The following is a 19930-nucleotide window of genomic DNA, read 5'->3' on the forward strand; positions in this document are numbered from 1 at the left end:
GCGTCCGCGCGAGGCGGGGAGGTTGGGGGTGGGGTGGGGCCGGCGGAGCAGTCTCCATGGCAACCAGCGCGCAACCCTGGCAGCTCGGCCTGGCGGGAAGCGCGGGAGCTGAGGCGCTGGCGACAAGCGGGACTGCGAGCACCGAGGGCCCCGAGCGGCCCGGGCCGCTTCAGGACGAGACCCTGGGCGTGGCGTCCGTGCCCTCTCAGTGGAGGGGCGTCCAGGGCATCCGTGGGGAGACGGTGAGGGCGCGGGCGCGCCTCGGGGTGACGCGGCGGGAGGGCGAGGGACGTCGCGTGGCAGCCGGGCCGGGTTGTTTTTATATTTTAACCCACAGAAACTAACCCTTGGGGGTAGTCACGTCTCAATTTCCCTGGTCTTTGAGTAGCAACCAAAAGGGTTTTTAAAGACTCTAAAGACTCCAGGTTTTGAAGGATTTTGTGTGAACTGCAGTTTTTAGGCATTTCAAACTAACTTTTACTTAAAAAAAAAAAAAAAAAAAGACCAAACTGCATTTTAAGGTCGAGATACGTTTTCTAATACGTCGTTTAATCCAAAGCACACAAACGAGGTTGTCTGAAACGGGGGCAGGGCTTTTGGGTGCCAGGGCTCCTGGGGGGTCTGTCTGTGTGGACTTTGAGCACCGCTGTGTCCCTGGGGGTTCCTCAGTCATCAGTGGGTGAGCTCCCTCCTGAGCTTATACGGGGCGCTCGCCTGCAGGGGACAGAAGGTAAACAGTGCAGATAAGAAGTAAATACACAGTGTGTTAGAGGTGAATCGCTCCACGGATGAAAGAAAAAGGGTGAGGGATTAGAAAGATTGTGTTGGGGAGTGAAAGGGTTGTTGGCAGTGGTTCCAAATAGGAAAAGGAGTATGTCAAGGCTGTATATTGTCACCCTGCTTATTTAACTTCTATGCAGAGTACATCATGAGAAACGCTGGACTGGAAGAAGCACAAGCTGGAATCAAGATTGCCAGGAGAAATATCAATAACCTCAGATAAGCAGATGACACCACCCTTATGGCAGAAAGTGAAGAGGAACTAAAAAGCCTCTTGATGAAGGTGAAAGAGGAGAGTGAAAAGGTTGGCTTAAAGCTCAACATTCAGAAAATGAAGATCATGGCATCTGGTCCCATCATTTCATGGGAAATAGATGGGGAAACAGTGGAAACAGTGTCAGACTTTATTTTTTTGGGCTCCAAAATCACTGCAGATGGTGACTGCAGCCATGAAATTAAAAGACGCTTACTCCTTGGAAGAAAAGTTATGACCAACCTAGATAGCATATTGAAAAGCAGAGACATCACTTTGCCAACAAAGGTCCATCTAGTCAAGGCTATGGTTTTTCCTGTGGTCATGTATGGATGTGAGAGTTGGACAGTGAAGAAGGCTGAGTGCCGAAGAATTGATGCTTTTGAACTGTGGTGTTGGAGAAGACTCTTAAGAGTCCCTTGGACTGCAAGGAGATCCAACCAGTCCATTCTGAAGGAGATCAGCCCTGGGATTTCTTTGGAAGGAATGATGCTGAAGCTGAAACTCCAGTACTTTGGCCACCTCATGCGAAGAGTTGACTCACTGGAAAAGACTCTGATGCTGGGAGGGATTGGGGGCAGGAGGAGAAGGGGACGCCAGAGGATGAGATGGCTGGATGGCATCACTGACTCAATGGAGTCTGGGTGAACTCTGGGAGTTGGTGATGGACAGGGAGGCCTGGTGTGCTGCGATTCATGGGGTCGCAAAGAGTCGGACACGACTGAGCGACTAAACTGAACTGAACTGCACCCTTATTGAGAGGGTGATGTTCCAGCAAAGACTTGGAGCAGTGAGAGTTAGTCAAGGTTATTTGAGGTGGAACAGCCTGGGGAGCACCAAGGTCCTGCGGTCGAAGCAAAGCTGGTGTGTGTGAGGAGGCAGGTGGGGCTGGAAAGGAATGAGCAGGCAAGGATGGTCACAGGTGAGGTCGGAGAGGGTAAGGAGAGGCAGATCGAGTGAGGGCTTGCAGATCATTTTAAGGATGTTAGCTTTCCCTCAGTAAAAATGAGCATTGGAAGGGGGCTGCATTTTTCCCACAGAGGAAGCTGAGGCTTTGCTTTCCACACCGATGAGAGGTCCTACAGAAGATGATTTCCTCACCAACACCAGTACCGGTGAGATTTCCATGAAGTCTTACCCTCTCTCCTTTTTTAAAATTTTATGTTTGAAAAAAAAAAACAAACTTTATGTTTGGCTGTACCACACAGCATATGGGATCACAACTTGAGCCCCCTACAGTAGAAGCTCGGAGTCTTATTAAAACACTGGAACACCAGGGAATCCTTAAAGTCGTAACTCTTGATTAACTCTTGAGGATGAAATGGTTGGATGGCATCACTGACTCAATGGACATGAGTTTGAGCAAGCTCAGGGAGTTGGTGATGGACAGGGAAGCCTGGCATGCTGCACTCCATGGGGTGGCAAAGAGTTGGACTCGACTGAGTGACTGAACTGAACTTGAGGACAAGTTTCTTGCCTCAGGCCAGCAGTCTGCAGGTCTCAAGCCAGATTTGATCTGGCTTCAGAGCACTTCCCACTTCACCATACTGGATAGAAAAGATTGTAGTTAAAAAGCAAAGGCAGGACTTCCCCAGTGCCCTAGTGGTTAAGATTCCTTGCTTCCAATGCAGGGGGCACGGTTTGACCCCTGGTCAGGGAAGTTCCACATGCTGTGTGGTATGGCAAAAAAAAAAAAGTAAAGGCAGTGGGTATTTTAGTTATTTCTGTTCATCTTTATTGAAGGTAAATGTGTAATTCAGATTCACTGGCTTTTAAAAATACTTGAAATAGCTCTTATTTGCCGAAGATTCAGATTTTAAAAGAGTTCATATTGGGAACCACTGACTCAGTCAAACTTACTTTTTTTTTATTAAAACAAAGAATGAGATTGAGGCATATTTTCTTGTACCTATAATTTGAACCAGTAGGGCTCCAAGAACTGATTCTAATACTTGCGGTATAAAAGTTTTCATCTTAAGGGGTGCATTTGAATCAGTCTCTGCTGTTTTATTGAAGTGTGTGTGTGAAAGTCACTCAGTTGTGTCTGATTCTTTGTGACCCATGGACTGTACAGTCCATGGAATTCCCCAGGCCAGAATACTGGAGTGGCTAGCCTTTCCCTTCTCCAGGGGATCTTCCCAACCCAGGGGTTGAACCCAGGTCTCCCACATTGCGGGCGGATTCTTTACCGGCTGAACCACAAGGGAAGCCCAAGAATACTGGAGGGGGTAGCCTATCCCTTCTCCAGGGATCTTTCTGACCCAGGAATTGACCTGGGGTCTCCTGCATTGCTAGCAGATTCTTCACCAACTGAGCTATCAGGGAAGTTTTATTGAAGGGGATTCTTAATTAAGTCCTAAGAGTATTGGGAGTTCCCTGGTGGTCCAGTAGTTAAGACTCTGCCTTTCCACTGCAGAGGATGCGGACTTGATCCCTGGTCAGGGAACTAAGATTTTGCAACCTGCCTGGCATGGCCAGAATAAAGATTCTAAGACTGTTGAAGGGGTCCAAAGAAAGAGTTAATTTTCCAGATTAACTTGTTTCTCTTTATAAAAGTTTCTGTGTCCAAAATTTATTTGATTATTTATTTTAAATATTTCTAAATTTGGATATGCCGGGTCTTAGTTGTGGCACACCAGATGTTGTTTAGGCACATGCGAACTCTAGCTGTGGCATGTGGAATCTAGTTCCCTGACCAGGGATTGAACCTGAGCACCCTGTACTGGGAGCTCGGAGGGAAGGACCACCAGGGAAGTCCTTGTATCCAAAATTTAGGAAAACATCTGGATAAGGAAAAACTGGAAATAAAAACCACCCCATAGTCTCATTTCCCGGCAGTTTGGTTTATACCTGCTCCCTCTCTGTTTTGTCTGTGTTCCTCCATTTTTTTTTTACAAAAATGAAATCACACTGTGCATAGTATTTTGTAGACCCACTTTTTCACTCACGTACTATAACTTCATTTTATTTAACCAGTCCCTTTTGATGGATTGTTTCCAATTTTTCTCTTATCAGAACCCTGTGATGAGTGTTTTAGCTAAATTAAAAAAAATTTTTAATTTATGTTTTAATTGAAGGTTAATTGCTTTACAGAATTTTGTTGTTTCCTGTCAGATATCTTTAAGAGTCAGCCATAGGTACACCCATGTCCCCTTCCTCCTGAACCTCCCTCCCTCCTGAACCTCCCTCCCCTCCCATCTCCCTCCCCATCCTACCCTTCTAGATTATTATAGAGGCCCTTAGCTAAATTTTTATATGCAGCTTCTTAATTTTTTTTTGCAAGTTCTTTTGGAAAAGCCAAACGTGGTTCTTTGCTTGGCCCATGTAGTGATGCAGTACTGGAGTGCAATTTTATGTTCCGGTGATGGATTTTTGGTTGTTGTTGAAGTATTAGTGATCTTTGGCTTGATTTAACTTTTACTGCTTTATCTCTAAGAGGGACAGGGTCCTTGACTTTGGATTCAGACCTGGCTTTGAGTGCATGGGGACTCTTTGGGGACTTGGCCTTGGGCCAGTCAAGTAATCTGCAAAGTGGGTCTTGTTAGAATACTTATGTGGGATTAAATGAAACTGCTAATAAGAAAACAGTTTGAGACTGATGCCCAGTACTGTTCAGGTTTGGAGGGGCTCACGTCTAAGTGTTTGAGATGAAGGGCTCCTAATCGCTTTGATCCTGGTCTCTGGTTTTTCAGACTTGGCTGACACTGAAATGCCCTGGAGAGTCTTGAAAAATATGAATATCTGGTCCCTACTTCCAGGGATTCTGGTTTAATTGGTATGTGGTGTGACCTGGGAATCTGGTTTCATAAAAGCTCCTCAGGTTATTGTCATATGTGGCAAAACTGGAGAACCATTAATATAATCCACCCTCCTTTCCAACAGTGTTACCCTTTCTGAAGCCTCTTTGAATCCTGTCAGAATGTAGAGTGGGGGACTTCCCTGGTGGTCCAGTGATTAAGACTCTGTTCTTCAACACAAGGGGCACAGGTTCAATCTGTAGTCAGGGAACTAAGGCCCCAGATGCCGTAGGGTGAAAAAAAAAAAAGGATATAGTGTGCATTCTTTTCTTGTGGTAAGATACAGACATGTACCCTTTTCTTGTGGTAAGATGCATACACATTTTAACATACTAAAGTGTCCAGTTACAAAGGGTACATATTAAAGGATAAGATAGATACTCATTTTACCATATTAAAGTGTACAGTTCAGTGATGATAAATACCTTCACAACATGCAGCCATCACTACCATTTAGTTCTAGAACTTTATCAGCAGATGCATTCGTTTTGGGCATTCAGGTCTCTCTCTGGACTGTGAGCTCCCAGAGGGCCGGGAGTGGGTCTTGTGTACTTTTGCATCTCCCAGAGGCCTCCGGGAAATACTGAATGGAATCCTTTTCTTGCGTCCTGTCATCCACAGCCTGATTCTGCCGGATTTCTCCCCCCCTGCTTTGAGTTAAGCTTGCCTACCTGTCCTCTCCTTCCTCTCCCTGGCTCCGGGGCTGCTTCCTCGCCTTCGTGGGTTCTGTACCAGATGACACCCTCTGCTGGACGTGTTTGTTTTTAACCTGAGGTTTGGCCTCTCACAGGTTTTCAGGAATTAGATTTGTGGTTCTCAACCTTTTGGAGTTTGCTAATAGTTTTGATGCTAAACTTTTTTTTTTTTTCAATTCACATGTGAAGACAACACCAGAGTAGCTGGCAGTAATTATAAGTCAAAGGTGTTGAGGCATAACAGGGCCTCCCAGCTTCGGTGAAAATGCTGATCATTGCTGTCTTCATTGGTTGACTCTCCACTCCAGGTCACCCTTTGAGTAACTGTTTGCTACCCTGCTATCCGGCCTTCCCTCGTAGCTCAGTTGGTAAAGAATCTGCCTGCAGTGCAGGAGACCTGGGTTCAATTCCTGGGTTGGGAAGATTCCCTGGAGGCGGAAATGGCAACCCACTCCAGTATTCTGGCTTGGAGAATCCCGTGGACAGAGGAGCCTGGCATGGGGTCGCACAGTTGGACACGACTTAGCAACTAAACCACCACCACCCTGATACACTTGAGGCAAGGTCAAGTAGAAGGAGGTCATACCCTGAAGCACTTTGATATTGGTTCTGGGTTCAGTTCCCCCCACACTCTTGGAGGTCTCATGTGAGTGAGACAGGAGACAACGTAAACGTCCATGTTGCATCACAAAATCCACTCTTTTTTTTTTTTTTTTTTTTTACTGTGCTTCAAGGCTTGCAGGGCCTTAGTTCCCTGACCAGGAATGGAACCCGGGCCCCCGCAGTGACGGCGCCAGGTCCTAACCACCGGACCACCAGGGAAGTCCCATCAGTTTTGTTTATTTATTAAACTTTGGCTGTGCTGGGTCTTGGTTGCTGCTCGTGGGCTTCTCTGGTCGAGGCGGGCAGGGGCCACTCTCTCGTTGTGAAGCATAGCCTTCTCATTGTGGTGGCTTCATTGTGGAGCGTGGGTTCTAGGCTCATGGGCTTCAGTAGTTGCTGCACATGAGTTCAGTTGTTGTGGCGAGCTTAATTGCTGGAGGCAGGTGGAATCTTCCCTGGCCAGGGATTGAACCGGTGTTCCCTGCACTGCATGGTGGATTCTTAACCACTAGACCACCAGGGAATTCCCATCAACGTTGTATCCGAGATATTCCCATGGTACAGTTTCTGCTAGTTAACATCAGAATGTCTCACAGCGCATCACATTTTGTTGGTGTGCTGATAAAGAGGTGCTGAATTAGGTCAGGAACCATCTCAGCTCCCATCACGCCCAAGTATCATCAGGTGTGTATACAGGACTCAAAGGGAAGGACATGGAAGGGCTGGGAAGGGGGACTTCTGGGAGCCGTGTTCACACTGGCAGCATTTGTCAGCCCCTGGCGAGGAGCCCTGTCTCACCCTGTCCTCCCCAGCTGCCTTCCTGTGGGGCCAGCCCCCTTTCTTTGGACTCTCTTAACACTCGCCTGGTGCTCAGGCCCAAACGGGGGAGAATGGGGGTCGGGGCCCTGTCGCTGTCCTGTAGGTGCAGGTGCCTGGTAATCGGCCATACAAGGAGAGCCTCTCGTGGGTGACAGGAACTTCAGTCATATAGGAGCCCTCGTTTGGTAAAGGTTGGCCGTGTCCTCCAGAAAGGGAGGAGGTTGCGTCTCCTTCCCTGATGTGATGTCTGTCCCTCTGCCCAGCTAAATGGGGGACAAGGAACTGGAGACGGGTGGCAGGGTGGAGAGAAGTGGCAGCTGGGGAGCAGGCTGCCTCCTGCCAAGCCGCTCCCCACAGACACGCATGCGTCCTTTGATCATGGGACACCTTGGAAGGTGCCCCGCTGGAGAGGGCTGCGGTCAAGGGAGGGAGAGAGGGGTGTCCTGCTGCCCCAGGTGAGACCCAGGTCCTCAGATCAAGGCGGGGGTGGGGGGCAACGTGAGTGCTGTCTGCACCTTGAGGGCAGAGGTGATGGACTCTGGGCCCTGGGGTGTGGCCGCAGGAAGCATACAGATGGGATCTGAGTACCCGCCCTGTGGCATCACCTGGGGGCTTGTTAGCAAAGACCCCATCCTAGACCAGTGAATCAGAAGCTCTGTTGATGGGGAGGAGGCAGCAGGTTGTCCCTTAGCCAGCCTCCTGGTGGTTCGACCCTGCTCAGGGAGCCCACCCGTCTAGCGTGGTCTCTGAGGTCCTTTTCCACTGTGGGGTCATGCGTGCAGCTCAGGTGTGTCGGGAGGGTGGAATGAGGGACCGTGTGCTCCGTGTTAGCTGGTGGTGGTCACTGCCCAGGCAGCGAGGGGCTCAGCCTCCAGCCACACGGCGTCCGGACCTCTGTCCCTTCTCGGTGTGGCTCTGTATGTCCTCAGTTTAGAACACGTTCCTTCAGCCTCTATTTTAACAGGTGTTACAAGGGGTGTGTCTCACAACTGATGTGTATACTTAATACAGTTTCCTCCTGAAGAGCTGTTCCTAAGTAATTGGTATGTTTTATAATCAATAGTCAAGGAGATCTGTTAATAGAAGGTGTATATATGTATTTAATTTCTTTTTATCTGGCTGTGCTGGGTCTTTGTGGCATGTGAACTCTTCACCGAAGCATGTGGGACCTAGTTCCCTGACCAGGGATTGAACCCTGGGCCGCCTGCCTTGGGAGCACGGAGTCTTAGCCACTGGATCATCAGGAAGTCCCTAGGAGGTATATTTTTAATAAGAAAAGTGACTCTCTTCTACTCATGACCTTGAAGTTTTCCCACTGCCTGTTGACACCACGTGAGTGGATTTCTCTGGCTGGACAGGGTTACTCCCTGTGGGTCATCTCCACCCACACCACACCAATTGGGTTCCTCCCAAGGAAGATGGGCTAGAGGAAGGGGACGGTCGTCAGGCAGACAGAGTGAGGAGTGGTTCTTTTGCCCAAGGATAAACAGCAGCTGCAGGTGGGTGAGTGCCTGGGCAGTGGTGCTGTGAGGAGAGCTGGCTGGTGACTGCGTTTCAATCTCCTTCTCCAGAAAAGTTGCCAGACGGCCAGCATTGCCACGGCTGAAGCGTCCGTGCAGGCCCGGAAGCATGTGGATGCTGAAGTGCAGACCGAGGCCCCCGAGCCGGTCAGCCTGCCGTCTGTGCCTCGGTACAACGGCCCCCAGCTCGCGGCCTTTCTCCGGAAAGTGGAGGCCATGGTTACCCGAGAGCTGAACAAGAATTGGCAGAGCCATGCGTTTGACGGCTTCGAGGTGAACTGGGCCGAGCAGCAGCAAATGGTAGGGATGGGCTGGTACGGGCCTGGGATGCTTTGGGTTGTGGCTTCAGCTCATCTTAAGTCCTTCTTTTGTGCCACCCAGTAACAGTGTGCATGCCAAGTCGCTTCAGTTGTGTCTGACTCTGCGAACCTATAGATGGTCTTGCCAGGCCCCTCTGTCCATGGGATTCTCCAGGCAAGAGTACTGGAGTCGGTGGCCCTGCCCTCTTCCGGGGATCTTCCCCACTCAGGGATCGAACCAGCCTCTCCTGCATTGGCAGGCAGGTTCTTCACCAGTAATGCCACCTGGGAAGTCCTGGCCCACCAAATAGTAGGAGCACCAGTAACAACCGTAACAGCATTCACCAAGCTCTTTTTTCCAGATATTAAGCTAAGAAGTCGCTGGGCCTTCCCTGCTACCCTTGGTGGTGCCTTGTTACTTCCATTCACTGCTCATAGGCAGTAGAGGCTCGTAGGCAGGCAGTTTGAGGCTGGACAGTCTGACTCTGGGTCTTATTTCCTTGATCACTCAGCTCTGATTCCCCAGGCACGCTCTGTGCCAACTCGTTGATCCTTCTGGACAGCTAGTTCTTTCCTGATCTCCATCTTAATATTTATTTTTTGTCCACGCTGAACAACCTGTAGAATCTTAGTTCCCTGACCAGGAGTCTAACTCAGGGCCCTTGGCAGCGAAAGCGCAGGACTGCCAGGGAATTCCTCCGATCTCCATTTTATAGCTGAGATTCAGAGAGGCTAAGGGACTTGTCTGCAGTCACACAGCTGTAACTGGCTGAGCTGGAGTTTGAGTCCCAGTCTCTCTGGTTTCACTTTTGCGCTCTAGTGACTTCTGCATTGCCAAGCCTTTTCTGGTCTTGAGGCAGAGCTCAGAGCCCTGTAAACGCAAATGTCCAGTTGGAGTCATTGCTTTGAGATCAGGAAGCCTCTGAAGGAAGGCGGGCCCTTGACTTCTGCTCCACCCTGCTGTTGCCTGTGGACAGGCTGCTGACTGAGCAGTAAAGGCTTTTCTTATGCATTGTTTTCTTCCTCGAGAAATGGAGACGAGTAGTTCTGTATTCAGAGGTCATAGCCCTTCTCTCCCGCCCTTCCTCTTTTGTCTGTTTCTGGATATACAGCTGCCCTGTTCCCACCAAATCGTTGATAGGTTTGGGAGAGTGGATTTGTTTGAGAGAAATCCTCAAAATCCTTCTGAAAAACAGTTGCCAAGGCCACAGTAAGTATGGACTCGTCTTTATCTTTTTAAGTGGAGCACAAGAAGAAGGTCATGAACGTTAAAATCTGGGCTCAGCTGCCCCCTTTACAGTTGCGTTCAAAGAAGGAGAGCTGTTGGTTATTTTTTTTTATTTTTAATTTTTTGTGTGTGTCTGAGTCTTAGTCGCAGCATGTGGGATCTAGTTCCCTGACCAGGGATCAAACCAGGACCCCCTGCATTGGGAGCACGAAGTCTTAGCCACTGGACCACCAGGGACGTCCCAAGGGCTTGTTCTTAATTGTTAAGGCTTTTCCACCTTTCTGTGCGTTGGTTTGGTCCACCTGTATATTACTTTCTCCCCCTTCAGAAAATACACATGGTGTGATGGTCCTCTTTGCAGGGCAGCAAAGGAGCCGCAGACATAAAGGACAGACTTTTGGACACAGCGGGAGGAAAGAGAGGGTGGGATGATTTGGGAGAGTAACACTGAAACATTCACGTTACCATATGTAAAACAGACAGCCAGTGGGAACCCAGAGGCGCTCTGTGACAACCTGGAGGGGTGAGGTGGGGAGGGAGGTTCAAGAGGGAGAGGACAGGGACTTCCGGTGGTCCAGTGGCTAAGACTCCGTGCTCCCAACGCAGGGTGCCAGGTTGCATCCCCGATCAGGGAACTAGATCCCACATACCACAGCTAAGATCTAATGTAGCTAAATAAATAAAAGTAAAATTTAAAAAAAAAGAGAAGGGGGACGTATGTATGCCTGTGCCTGATTCATATTGGTACATGGCAGAAACCGTCACAATTTTGTAGTTATCCTCCGATTAAAAATAAATCTGCAAAACAGGAAAGATAAATACTCGTTTCTGATTACAAAAGCACTACGCGTTCGTTTTAACAAACAGTCATTGCAAAAATACGGAACATGTACTGCGAGTGGGAACACTGGTTCAAAGGCCTTTCCCATTCGACACTGGCACACGGCGCTGCTGCTGCTACTGTTGCCATCAAGGGCGTCTTAGACGAAAGTGGAGACCACTGTACAGGCTGCGGCCTTCGCGCTCAGCAGAGCTTTCCCTGTCAGTTCCTGTAGGGGAGGCCCCCAGACACCCCAGAACCTGCGTGACGTGCCACTGAGCAGACAGGCAGCCTTCCTGGGGTCCCCGTTGGTGGACATCGCAGCACAGCGTCGCTTCTAGAAGCATATCTTCCGGAAGCAGTGGCAGGCGGGGGGTTAGGCAGCACCCCCTGGGTGGCGGTGGGGCGTGTGGGCCTCCGGTGACCCTGAAGTTGCTTTCCTTCTTGGGTGCTGGACAGAGGAGTAGCCCTTTCCGGTTTTGCAGCTGTGTGGCAGGGCTGAAGCGAGGCTGTCTCTCTCACTTTGGTTTTCTTTTGCGTGGATTTCTTGATTATTCCTCCCCAGTGGAATCACTACGTTGGCTGAGGCATCAGGCTGTTCTGTCTCTACTCCAGCTGTCAGGGTGTTGGCCTTGACATTTCCCTGCTGTCCTTGGCTGTCGTAGCCCCTGAAAGGCTGAGCCGCTGCTCTCAGTGGAGTACTGCGCCTTCACAACTGGAAAATCAGTGACGACTTGGCCGAACACTTCGGAATGAGAGATGGGGAGGAGGCCACCTGGGGGCACCCCCGGAACCTCTGACCCTTTGCCTTGTCCTGGCTGGCGCTTGTGTGCACGTGTGGCTCAGAGCGGGGGGCACTGTGGCCGGTCTTGGGTCTCTTCAGAAGCAAAGCCTGCTCTGTGTTGTCAGGCTGCTACATAGACTTCATCTGTGTCCTTTTTATTCATTTATTACCATTTTTATTTTATTCATTTATTTGGCCATGTGGTGTAGCTTGTGGGATCTCAGTTCCCCAACCAGGAATTGAACCTGGGCCCCCAGCAATGGAAGCGTGGAGTCCTAAACACTGGGGCACCAAGGAATTCCCTATTATAATTTTTTAAAAATGAAGTATAGTTAGGGATTTCCACGGTGGTCCACTGGTTAAGACTGTGTATCCACTGCAGGGGATGTGGGTTGGATCCCAGGTAGGGGAACTAAGATCCCACATGCCATTTGGTGTGGCCAAAAAAAAAATCAAAGTATAGTTAATGTTATATAGCTTCAGATGTACAGCGAAGTGATTCAGGTTTTCTGTGTGTGTGTGTAGTGAAAGTGTTAGTCGCTTAGTCATATCCGACTCTCTGTGACCCCATGGAGTGTAGCCTGCCAGGCTCCTCTGTCCATGGAATTCTCCAGGCTAGAATATTAGAGTGGGTAGCCATTCCCTTCTCCAGGGATCAAACCCAGGGTCTCCTGCCTTGTAGGCAGATTCTTTACCATATGAGCCACCAGGGAAGCCCATGTACATAAACATACTCAGTTTTATACATGTATTCAGTTATATCTGTATAATATGTATATAAATATACATGCTTTCTGTTTTCAGATCCCTTTCCATTATAGACTCTTGTCTTTTTAAACTGCTGCGTAATGTTTCCCCATACACTTGCATGGAGCCAGGTTTGTTGAGGGATGCTTCGCACGCAGGTGTATTCGAGCTGTGTGCTGTGTTGGGTCTTGGCAGACACCCACCAGTGAAGGCACAGAGCAGCCCATCTTTCTGTCCCTCTGCCTTCTCATCTTTAGATTTTAAAGGGTACTAATCGTTGCAGTTATAAATGCTGTTATGATACATAATGCTTACAGTTTATTTTTTAATACAAACTTTTATTGAATTCATGAAATGTGAATAAACAGGCACAGATCACAAGTGTTCAGGCCCATAATTTTCACACAGCGCAAACAGTCATGGAACCAGAACCCTGAGAGTTTTTCTCACGCCCTCTCTGCCTCCTGGCCCCACCACATGGCTTTGTTTTAAAAGGACAGATTTGTTGAGGACTTCCCTGGTGGGCCAGGGCTGAAGACACCATGCTTCCACTGCAGGGGGCACAGGTTCACCCCCAGCTGGGAAACTAAGATCCGAGTGGCACAACCAAAAAATTAAAAGGAAAGAAACCCAACAAATTTATTGAGATGTAGTTTACAACCCATATAATTCACCCATATAAATCATTTAAAGTGTGAAGTGGGTTTTAATATATTTCCAATAGGGGCTTCCCTGGTGGCTTAGATGGTAGAGTCTGCCTGCAGTGTGGGAGACCTGGGTTCGATCCCTGGGATGGGAATATCCCCTGGAGGAGGGCATGGCAACCCACTCCAGTGTTCTTGCCTGGAGAACCCCTATGGACAGAGGAGCCTGGAGGGCTGCAATCCATGGGGTCACAAAGAGTCGGACATGACTAAGCGACAAAGCGCACAGCACCGAGATATGTAAGCTTTGCCATAATCCATTTTAGAATATTTTCATCACTTCCCCCCAAAAAATTCATATCCACTAGCAGCCACTCCCCATTTCCCTCACAGCTCCTGGCAGCTGCTCACCCCCTTTCCCTCTGTAGATTTGTCTCTTCTGGACATCTCACGTAATGGACTCATATAACATATGATTATATAACTGTGTCTGCTTAGCAGAGTGTTGTCAAGGGTCCTTGTGTCGTAGCGTCTTTTGGGATGTCATTCCTTTCCACGGCTGAATCGTTCCCCGTGGTGGGGATATACTATACTTGTCCATCAGTCGCTGGACGTTTTGGCTATCGTGAATGATGCTGTGACCACTTGTGTACAAGTGCTCGTGTCGGCGTGCTTGTTGCAGTTTTCTTGGGATGTCCCTCGGAGTAGAATTGCCGGTCCATGTGGTAACTCAGCATTTTGCAGAACTGCTGGGCTGTTTTCCACGATCTGCACATTCTGCATTCTCACCAGAGGCGCACAGTGCAGCTTCTGACAGAGCTTGGATTTTTTCCATTGGATGGTTTCTCTATTTGGGGTTATGAGGTCAAGAAGGGTGAGACTTTCCGCAGGAGTTTTGGCCTGTGATGCGGATCAGCCCCTGGAAAGTGTACCAGACCCTCACCGTGGCCAGCAGTGCTGGCCTCCTCGTTAGCTGCTGCTGACAGCTGTGGGCGGAGCCACAGGGTGCCCGAGCTTTTAAAAAAGTGTGTGTTGAGATAAGAAGAGTTGGGAATAATACACAGAAGAACTGTACAAAAAAGATCTTCACGACCAAGACAATCAACGATGGTGTGATCATTGACCTAGAGCCAGATATCCTGGAATGTGAAGTCAAGTGGGCCTTAGAAAGCATCACTACAAACAAAGCTAGTGGAGGTGATGGAATTCCAGTTGAGCTATTTCAAATCCTGAAAGATGATGCTGTGAAAGTGCTGCACTCAATATGCCACCAAATTTGGAAAACTCAGCAGTGCCTACAGGACTGGAAAAGGGCAGTTTTCATTCCAATCCCAAAGAAAGGCAATGCCAAAGAATGCTCAAACTGCCACACAATTGCACTCATCTCACACGCTAGTAAAGTAATGCTCAAAATTCTCCAAGCCAGGCTTCAGCAATATGTGAACCGTGAACTTCCTGATGTTCAAACTGGTTTTAGAAAAGGCAGAGGAACCAGAGATCAAATTGCCAACATCCACTGGATCATGGAAAAAGCAAGAGAGTTCCAGAAAACATCTATTTCTACTTTATTGACTATGCCAAAGCCTTTGACTGTGTGGATCACAATAAACTGTGGAAAATTCTGAGAGAGATGAGAATACCAGACCACCTGATCTGCCTCTTGAGAAATCTGTATGCAGGTCAGGAAGCAACAGTTAGAACTGCACATGGAACAACAGACTGGTTCCGAATAGGAAAAGGAGTACGTCAGGCTGTATATTGTCACCCTGCTTATTTAACTTATATGCAGAGTACATCGTGAGAAACGCTGGACTGGAAGAAGCACAAGCTGGATTCAAGATTGCCGGGAGAAATATCAATAACCTCAGATATGCAGATGACACCACCCTTATGGCAGAAAGTGAAGAGGAACTCAAAAGCCTCTTGATGAAAGTGAAAGCGGAAAGTGAAAAAGCTGGCTTAAAACTCAACATTCAGAAAACGAAGATCATGGCATCTGGTCTCATCACTTCATGGGAAATAGATGGGGAAATAGTGGAAACAGTGTCAGACTTTATTTTTTTGGGCTCCAAAATCACTGCAGATGGTGACTGCAGCCATGACATTAAAAGACGCTTACTCCTTGGAACGAAAGTTATGACCAACCTAGATAGCATATTGAAAAGCAGAGACATCACTTTGCCAACAAAGGTTCGTCTAGTCAAGGCTATGGTTTTTCCAGTGGTCATGTATGGATGTGAGAGTTGGACTGTGAAGAAAGCCGAGCACTGAAGAATTGATGCTTTTGAACTGTGGTGTTGGAGAAGACTCTTGAGTCCCTTGGACTGCAAGGAGATCCAACCAGTCCATTCTGAAGGAGATCAGCCCTGGGATTTCTTTGGAAGGAATGATGCTAAAGCTGAAACTCCAGTACTTTGGCCACCTCATGCGAAGAGTTGACTCACTGGAAAAGACTCTGATGCTGGGAGGGATTGGGGGCAGGAGGAGAAGGGGACGCCAGAGGATGAGATGGCTGGATGGCATCACTGACTCGATGGGCGTGAGTCTGGGTGAACTCCGGGAGTTGGTGATGGACAGGGAGGCCTGGCGTGCTGTGATTCATGTGGTCACAAAGAGTCGGACACGACTGAGCGACTGAACTGAACTGAACTGAGATACACCTAACGTGAAATGTACTCCCGTGACCATTTTTCACCTGTGCAGTTGTGGCATCCAGGATACTCGCATTGTCAGGCAGCCATCACCCCTGTGCCAGTCCAGAAGCCAAGGCTTTGGAGATTTTGTGTGGAACAGACGTGAGTACAGGGTCCAGCTCTGACTTGGAGCCTGGTGTCCGTGTCAGTTTCCAAGGCTCTTCCTTCTGGAAGCATCCTGTTAGGGGAATGATGGGATGCAGGCTCCACACTGTCCCCGGGCTGGGCAGTGGACTTGAATCCTTATCGGAATCGGGAGCCCCACACCTGTGTCTGCTTTTTGCTACCCTGCTGGGTGGCTTTGGGATTCGGAGTTGGGGATGGTTTGTCTCTTGCAGGTGACCTGCCTGCATACCCTGAGCTACCCCCCAGCCCAAGGACAGGGTCTCCACGTGACTGGTGTCTCCTGGAACTCCACTGGCTCTGTGGTGGCCTGCGCCTATGGCCGGTGAGTGGCAGCAGGGGTGTGTGGGGGGCGATAGGAGGCCCTGAGACCCTCATCTGAACCCATCTCCCCGTCTGCGCAGAGAGGGGTGGGCCCAGAGCTTGCCCTTCCTGGGAATCTTCTTCTCAAGGCTGCCCGAGCCTTGGGTTGGCAGGAAAAGACAAGGAAGGTTCTCCCAGTGCCCGCTATCAGCAGCAGACTGTGAGCCCTGGGCCTGCCTCGTCTCTCCCAGCCTGCGTCAGACATGCCCAGTTTCCTCCCCCTGCTACATGTGGCCCCGTGCCTGGTTCCTGGAAACCCTTTTCTGGGGAAAGTCATGACCTTGGGGTGCCATATAGGCGCCTCTGGCACTTGGGTACCCAGCACAGTGTCTGTGTGTGATGGGAACAGAGACTCATCTGTGTTGGGGTGATTGTGAGGTGGGTCAGGCAGTAGGAGCAGGTGGGCTGGGGTGGTGCGGGTTGGGACGGAGCCCAGGCCTCGGGCTGAGCTCGTGCGGGTGTGTCCCCGCAGGCTGGATGACGGGGACTGGAGCACGCTGAGGTCCTTCGTGTGTGCCTGGAACTTGGACCGGCGAGGCCTGAGCCCCCAGCAGCCGTCGGCGGTGGTGGAGGTGCCCAGCGCCGCCATGTGCCTGGCCTTCCACCCCACGCGGCCGTCCCATGTGGCAGGTGAGCCTTCCAGCCTGTGTCTCTGCTCCGCATCCCGCAGCAGGTGGCCGAGGCCCAGCATTTGGCCCTCAGCCCCTGGTCACGGCCAGAAGCAGGGACCGCGGGGTGTCCTCAGCCCTGGGCTCGGGTCGGAGCACTGGGCATGGAGGAGGAGGCAGGTCCTCAGCTGAGTCTTGGGCGGTGCGGGCCACACGGAGGTTCAGCCTGGTCAGGACGTGAGGCTGGGCGAAGCAGGCAGTCTCAGGGCGCTGACCATAGTGATGTGCGTGCTGGGAAAGGGGGCAGGTGAAGCTGGAGGAACGGCGGGTGTGGGCAGGTTAGAGCAGCCTGGTGGTGGGGGAGCTTCCCGGGGTGGGCACCGCTGGATAGAGCGGGCGGCCTGGGGACCAGGACTCTTTTTGAGGAAGCAGCCCCACGTCCTAGTGCAGTGGGCGGGAGGGGGTGGAGGCCCATCCCCAAAGCGGGGCTGTTGGCTGTGGGCGGCTCCCCACACCCGCTTGGCCTCCAGGTGGACTCTACAGTGGCGAGGTGCTGGTGTGGGACATGAGCCGCCCGAGGACCCACTGCTCTGGCGCACAGGCCTGACGGACGACACCCACACGGACCCCGTGTACCAGGTCAGGGCAGCGGCCCGCCGGGCGGGGCAGGAGGTAACCTCCTCCGGAGTGGGGCCTTGCTGTCCGGGCGTCTGCTCCACAGCGCAGAGCAGGGGAGGGGGTGCCCACTGGCCACCATCCAGGAGGAAGGTCACCAGGGAGTCAGCGCTTGGCCAGCTGCCTCTGGCATTCTTGGAGCTCCTGGGTCCGGAGTCACATTCACCCCTAGAGGGAGCCCCCTGGGCCGCTGGCCGCCTCCATGGAGCCCCTGCCGTCCTGGTTTTCTGCTGGGACTTGGGGGCACCTCGGAACCCTCTGGGTCTGCCCCCTGATGGGTCAGGTGGCTCCCAAGCCTCTGCAAGAAGTCTCCCTTTTTTTTTTTTTCCCTGGAAGAGAAGGGGAAGGTCGTGTGGAGGCTGACAGCTGGCCTTGCCGGGAGGTGGGGCAGGTATCCTCTTGTGACCTGGCTCCTCTCCCGGTCGCCCAGGTGGTCTGGCTCCCAGAGCCCCGGCACAGCCACCGCTTCCAGGTGCTGAGCGTGGCTGCTGACGGGAAGGTGCTGCTCTGGCAGGGGGTCGGAGCCGGCCGGCTGCAGCTGAGCGCGGGCTTCGCCCTGGCCGTGCAGCAGCTCCCCAGGAACACCAAGCTGAAGAAGGTACGAGGGGTGAGGCTGCCAGCCTGTACGTAGGTCCACAAGGCAGCGCTGGGCCATGGGACCCCCGAGCCAGTGCGCCTTGGGGGCAGGCGGGCAGGTGGGAGTCCCTGAGGGCTACAGCGGTCACGCACGTGCCCGGGGCTCCTTGGGGACACCGAGCAGACTCCCCCCAGCTCTGCCCTGCTGTTGTTTTCCTCCGCAGCCTTCCCGTGGGGAGGCTGAGGTGGGCGCCACAGCGGTGGCTTTCTCCAGCTTCGACCCCAGCCTTTTCGTGCTGGGCACAGAAGGCGGCTTCCCGCTCAAGTGCTCCCTGACGGCAGAGGAGGCCGCCGTCACACGGATGCCCAGCTCTGTGCCCCTGCGGGCCCCGGCGCAGTTCACCTTCGCCCCCCACGGCGGCCCCGTCTACTCTGTGAGCTGCTCCCCCTTCCACAGGTAGGGAGGGCCCACAGGGCGTCTGGCACAGGGAGGGTGGGGGAGTCCCACCAGGACCCACACAGAACTGCCTGAAGAACCTGCAGTCTGCCCTGGGCCTTCCCCACCGAGCTCCAGTACCCAGAGCTCCCGTGGTTGGCTCCAGGGAATTGGCTCCTTACTTTGGGGAGCCCACCAGCCCACGAGGAGTCCGGTGGAAAGGCCCCAGCCACACCTGGACCCCCAGCGCTCACCCCCCGCCTGCCGTGTGTCCCATCTAGGAATCTCTTCCTGAGCGCAGGGACAGACGGCCACGCCCACCTGTACTCCATGCTGCAGGCCCAGCCCCTGACCTCCCTGCAGCTCTCCCACAAGTACCTGTTTGCTGTGCGCTGGTCCCCGGTGCGCCCCCTGGTGTTTGCGGCTGCTTCTGGGGAAGGTAAGGCACGGGCCCCAGGCTTGGATCCACTGAAGGGGCATGAGCCCAGCGCGTCCCTGCAACTGTGGGCTGGGGAGGCTGTGGGCAAGGGTGCCTTCCCTCACGTGGGATGGAGAGCTGCACTGAGTCACAGCCTTCTCACGTCTTCGGGAACCGAAGAGGCTCAGAGGCCGCAAGGCTCAGGGGCTGCGGCTCTGGGCCTGTCTCACCCCACGACTCTCCCTGAAGGTGACGTGCAGCTGTTTGATCTCCAGAAAAGCTCCCAGAAGCCCACAGTTTCAGTCAAGCAAACCGAGGACGAAAGCCCTGTCTACTGTCTTGAATTCAACTGCCAGCAGACTCAACTCCTGGCTGCTGGTGATGCCAAGGGCATGGTAAAGGTGTGGCAGCTGAGCAGTGAGTTCACTGAACAGGGAGCCCGGGAGACAGAGCTCCTGGACCAGCTGGCCTCGGAGGTGGCCAGCTGAGGTGGGGACGCTACCTCTGGGCTGTGTGTTTCTGATGGAAGCTGAATGAAGACGTGACAAGCTTTTGGGGGAGTCAAGTCATTTATTTGTCTTTTACATGAAAACAAAATTGAGGGAGGGTGAACAAGAGGGGAACTAGCTGGCTGCTCAGATTTTTCTGTAGTCGGAATGGGGCAGCCGGCCTTGAGACAGAAATTGGGTCCCCGCAGCAACGTGGCAATGGCGACTGGACCTAAAGCCGGTTACTGAAGCACCGTTTTCTACTAAATCTTAAACCAAGCTAAGCAAGTTAAGGTTACACTGGAAAGCAACACTGTCTGGAGTATTTTTCTTAAGAGCACAGAGAGGAGTTGACATGCAGCAAGGCGACGGTAGGGCAAGCAGCGTGGGCCAGGCTAACCTAGGAGCAGAGGATCAGTTCACGAAGAGCGAGCGGGTGAACTCGACGTAGTCAAAAGCAGTGGGGAGTTCGCGGCCCTTGCCGTCCACGTAGGGCTTCATGTGGGAGACGCAGTAGTCGGCTTGTTCCCGAGTCAGGTTCTGGAGGGAAAGGTGCACGTC

The 19930-nt window shown here is 51.7% G+C and overlaps 2 protein-coding genes across 8 annotated transcripts in view; one reads left to right on the forward strand and one right to left on the reverse strand.

Moving 5' to 3' along the window:
- Positions 1-20: 20 nt before the first annotated feature.
- On the forward strand, positions 21-19441 carry DYNC2I2 (dynein 2 intermediate chain 2). Its single transcript, XM_070378897.1, is given in 10 exon segments — positions 21-242; positions 8519-8767; positions 16021-16130; positions 16641-16798; positions 17307-17348; positions 17351-17415; positions 17882-18049; positions 18252-18484; positions 18745-18902; positions 19131-19441. Coding segments are annotated over 10 exon segments (1608 nt in total). The 5' UTR covers positions 21-56; the 3' UTR covers positions 19370-19441.
- The window catches only part of SPTAN1 (spectrin alpha, non-erythrocytic 1), a 58410-nt gene continuing 57911 nt past the window's right edge, over positions 19432-19930 (reverse strand). For all 7 annotated transcript variants that reach the window (XM_070378893.1, XM_070378894.1, XM_070378896.1 and 4 more), the window contains one exon: positions 19432-19909. In XM_070378893.1, the coding sequence (XP_070234994.1) occupies positions 19784-19909 (126 nt within the window). In that variant the 3' untranslated portion in view covers positions 19432-19783. The remainder of the gene's footprint in view (positions 19910-19930) is intronic.

This window comes from Bos mutus, chromosome 11 (genome assembly GCF_027580195.1).
Source record: "Bos mutus isolate GX-2022 chromosome 11, NWIPB_WYAK_1.1, whole genome shotgun sequence".
Classification (NCBI taxonomy): Eukaryota; Metazoa; Chordata; class Mammalia; order Artiodactyla; family Bovidae; genus Bos; species Bos mutus.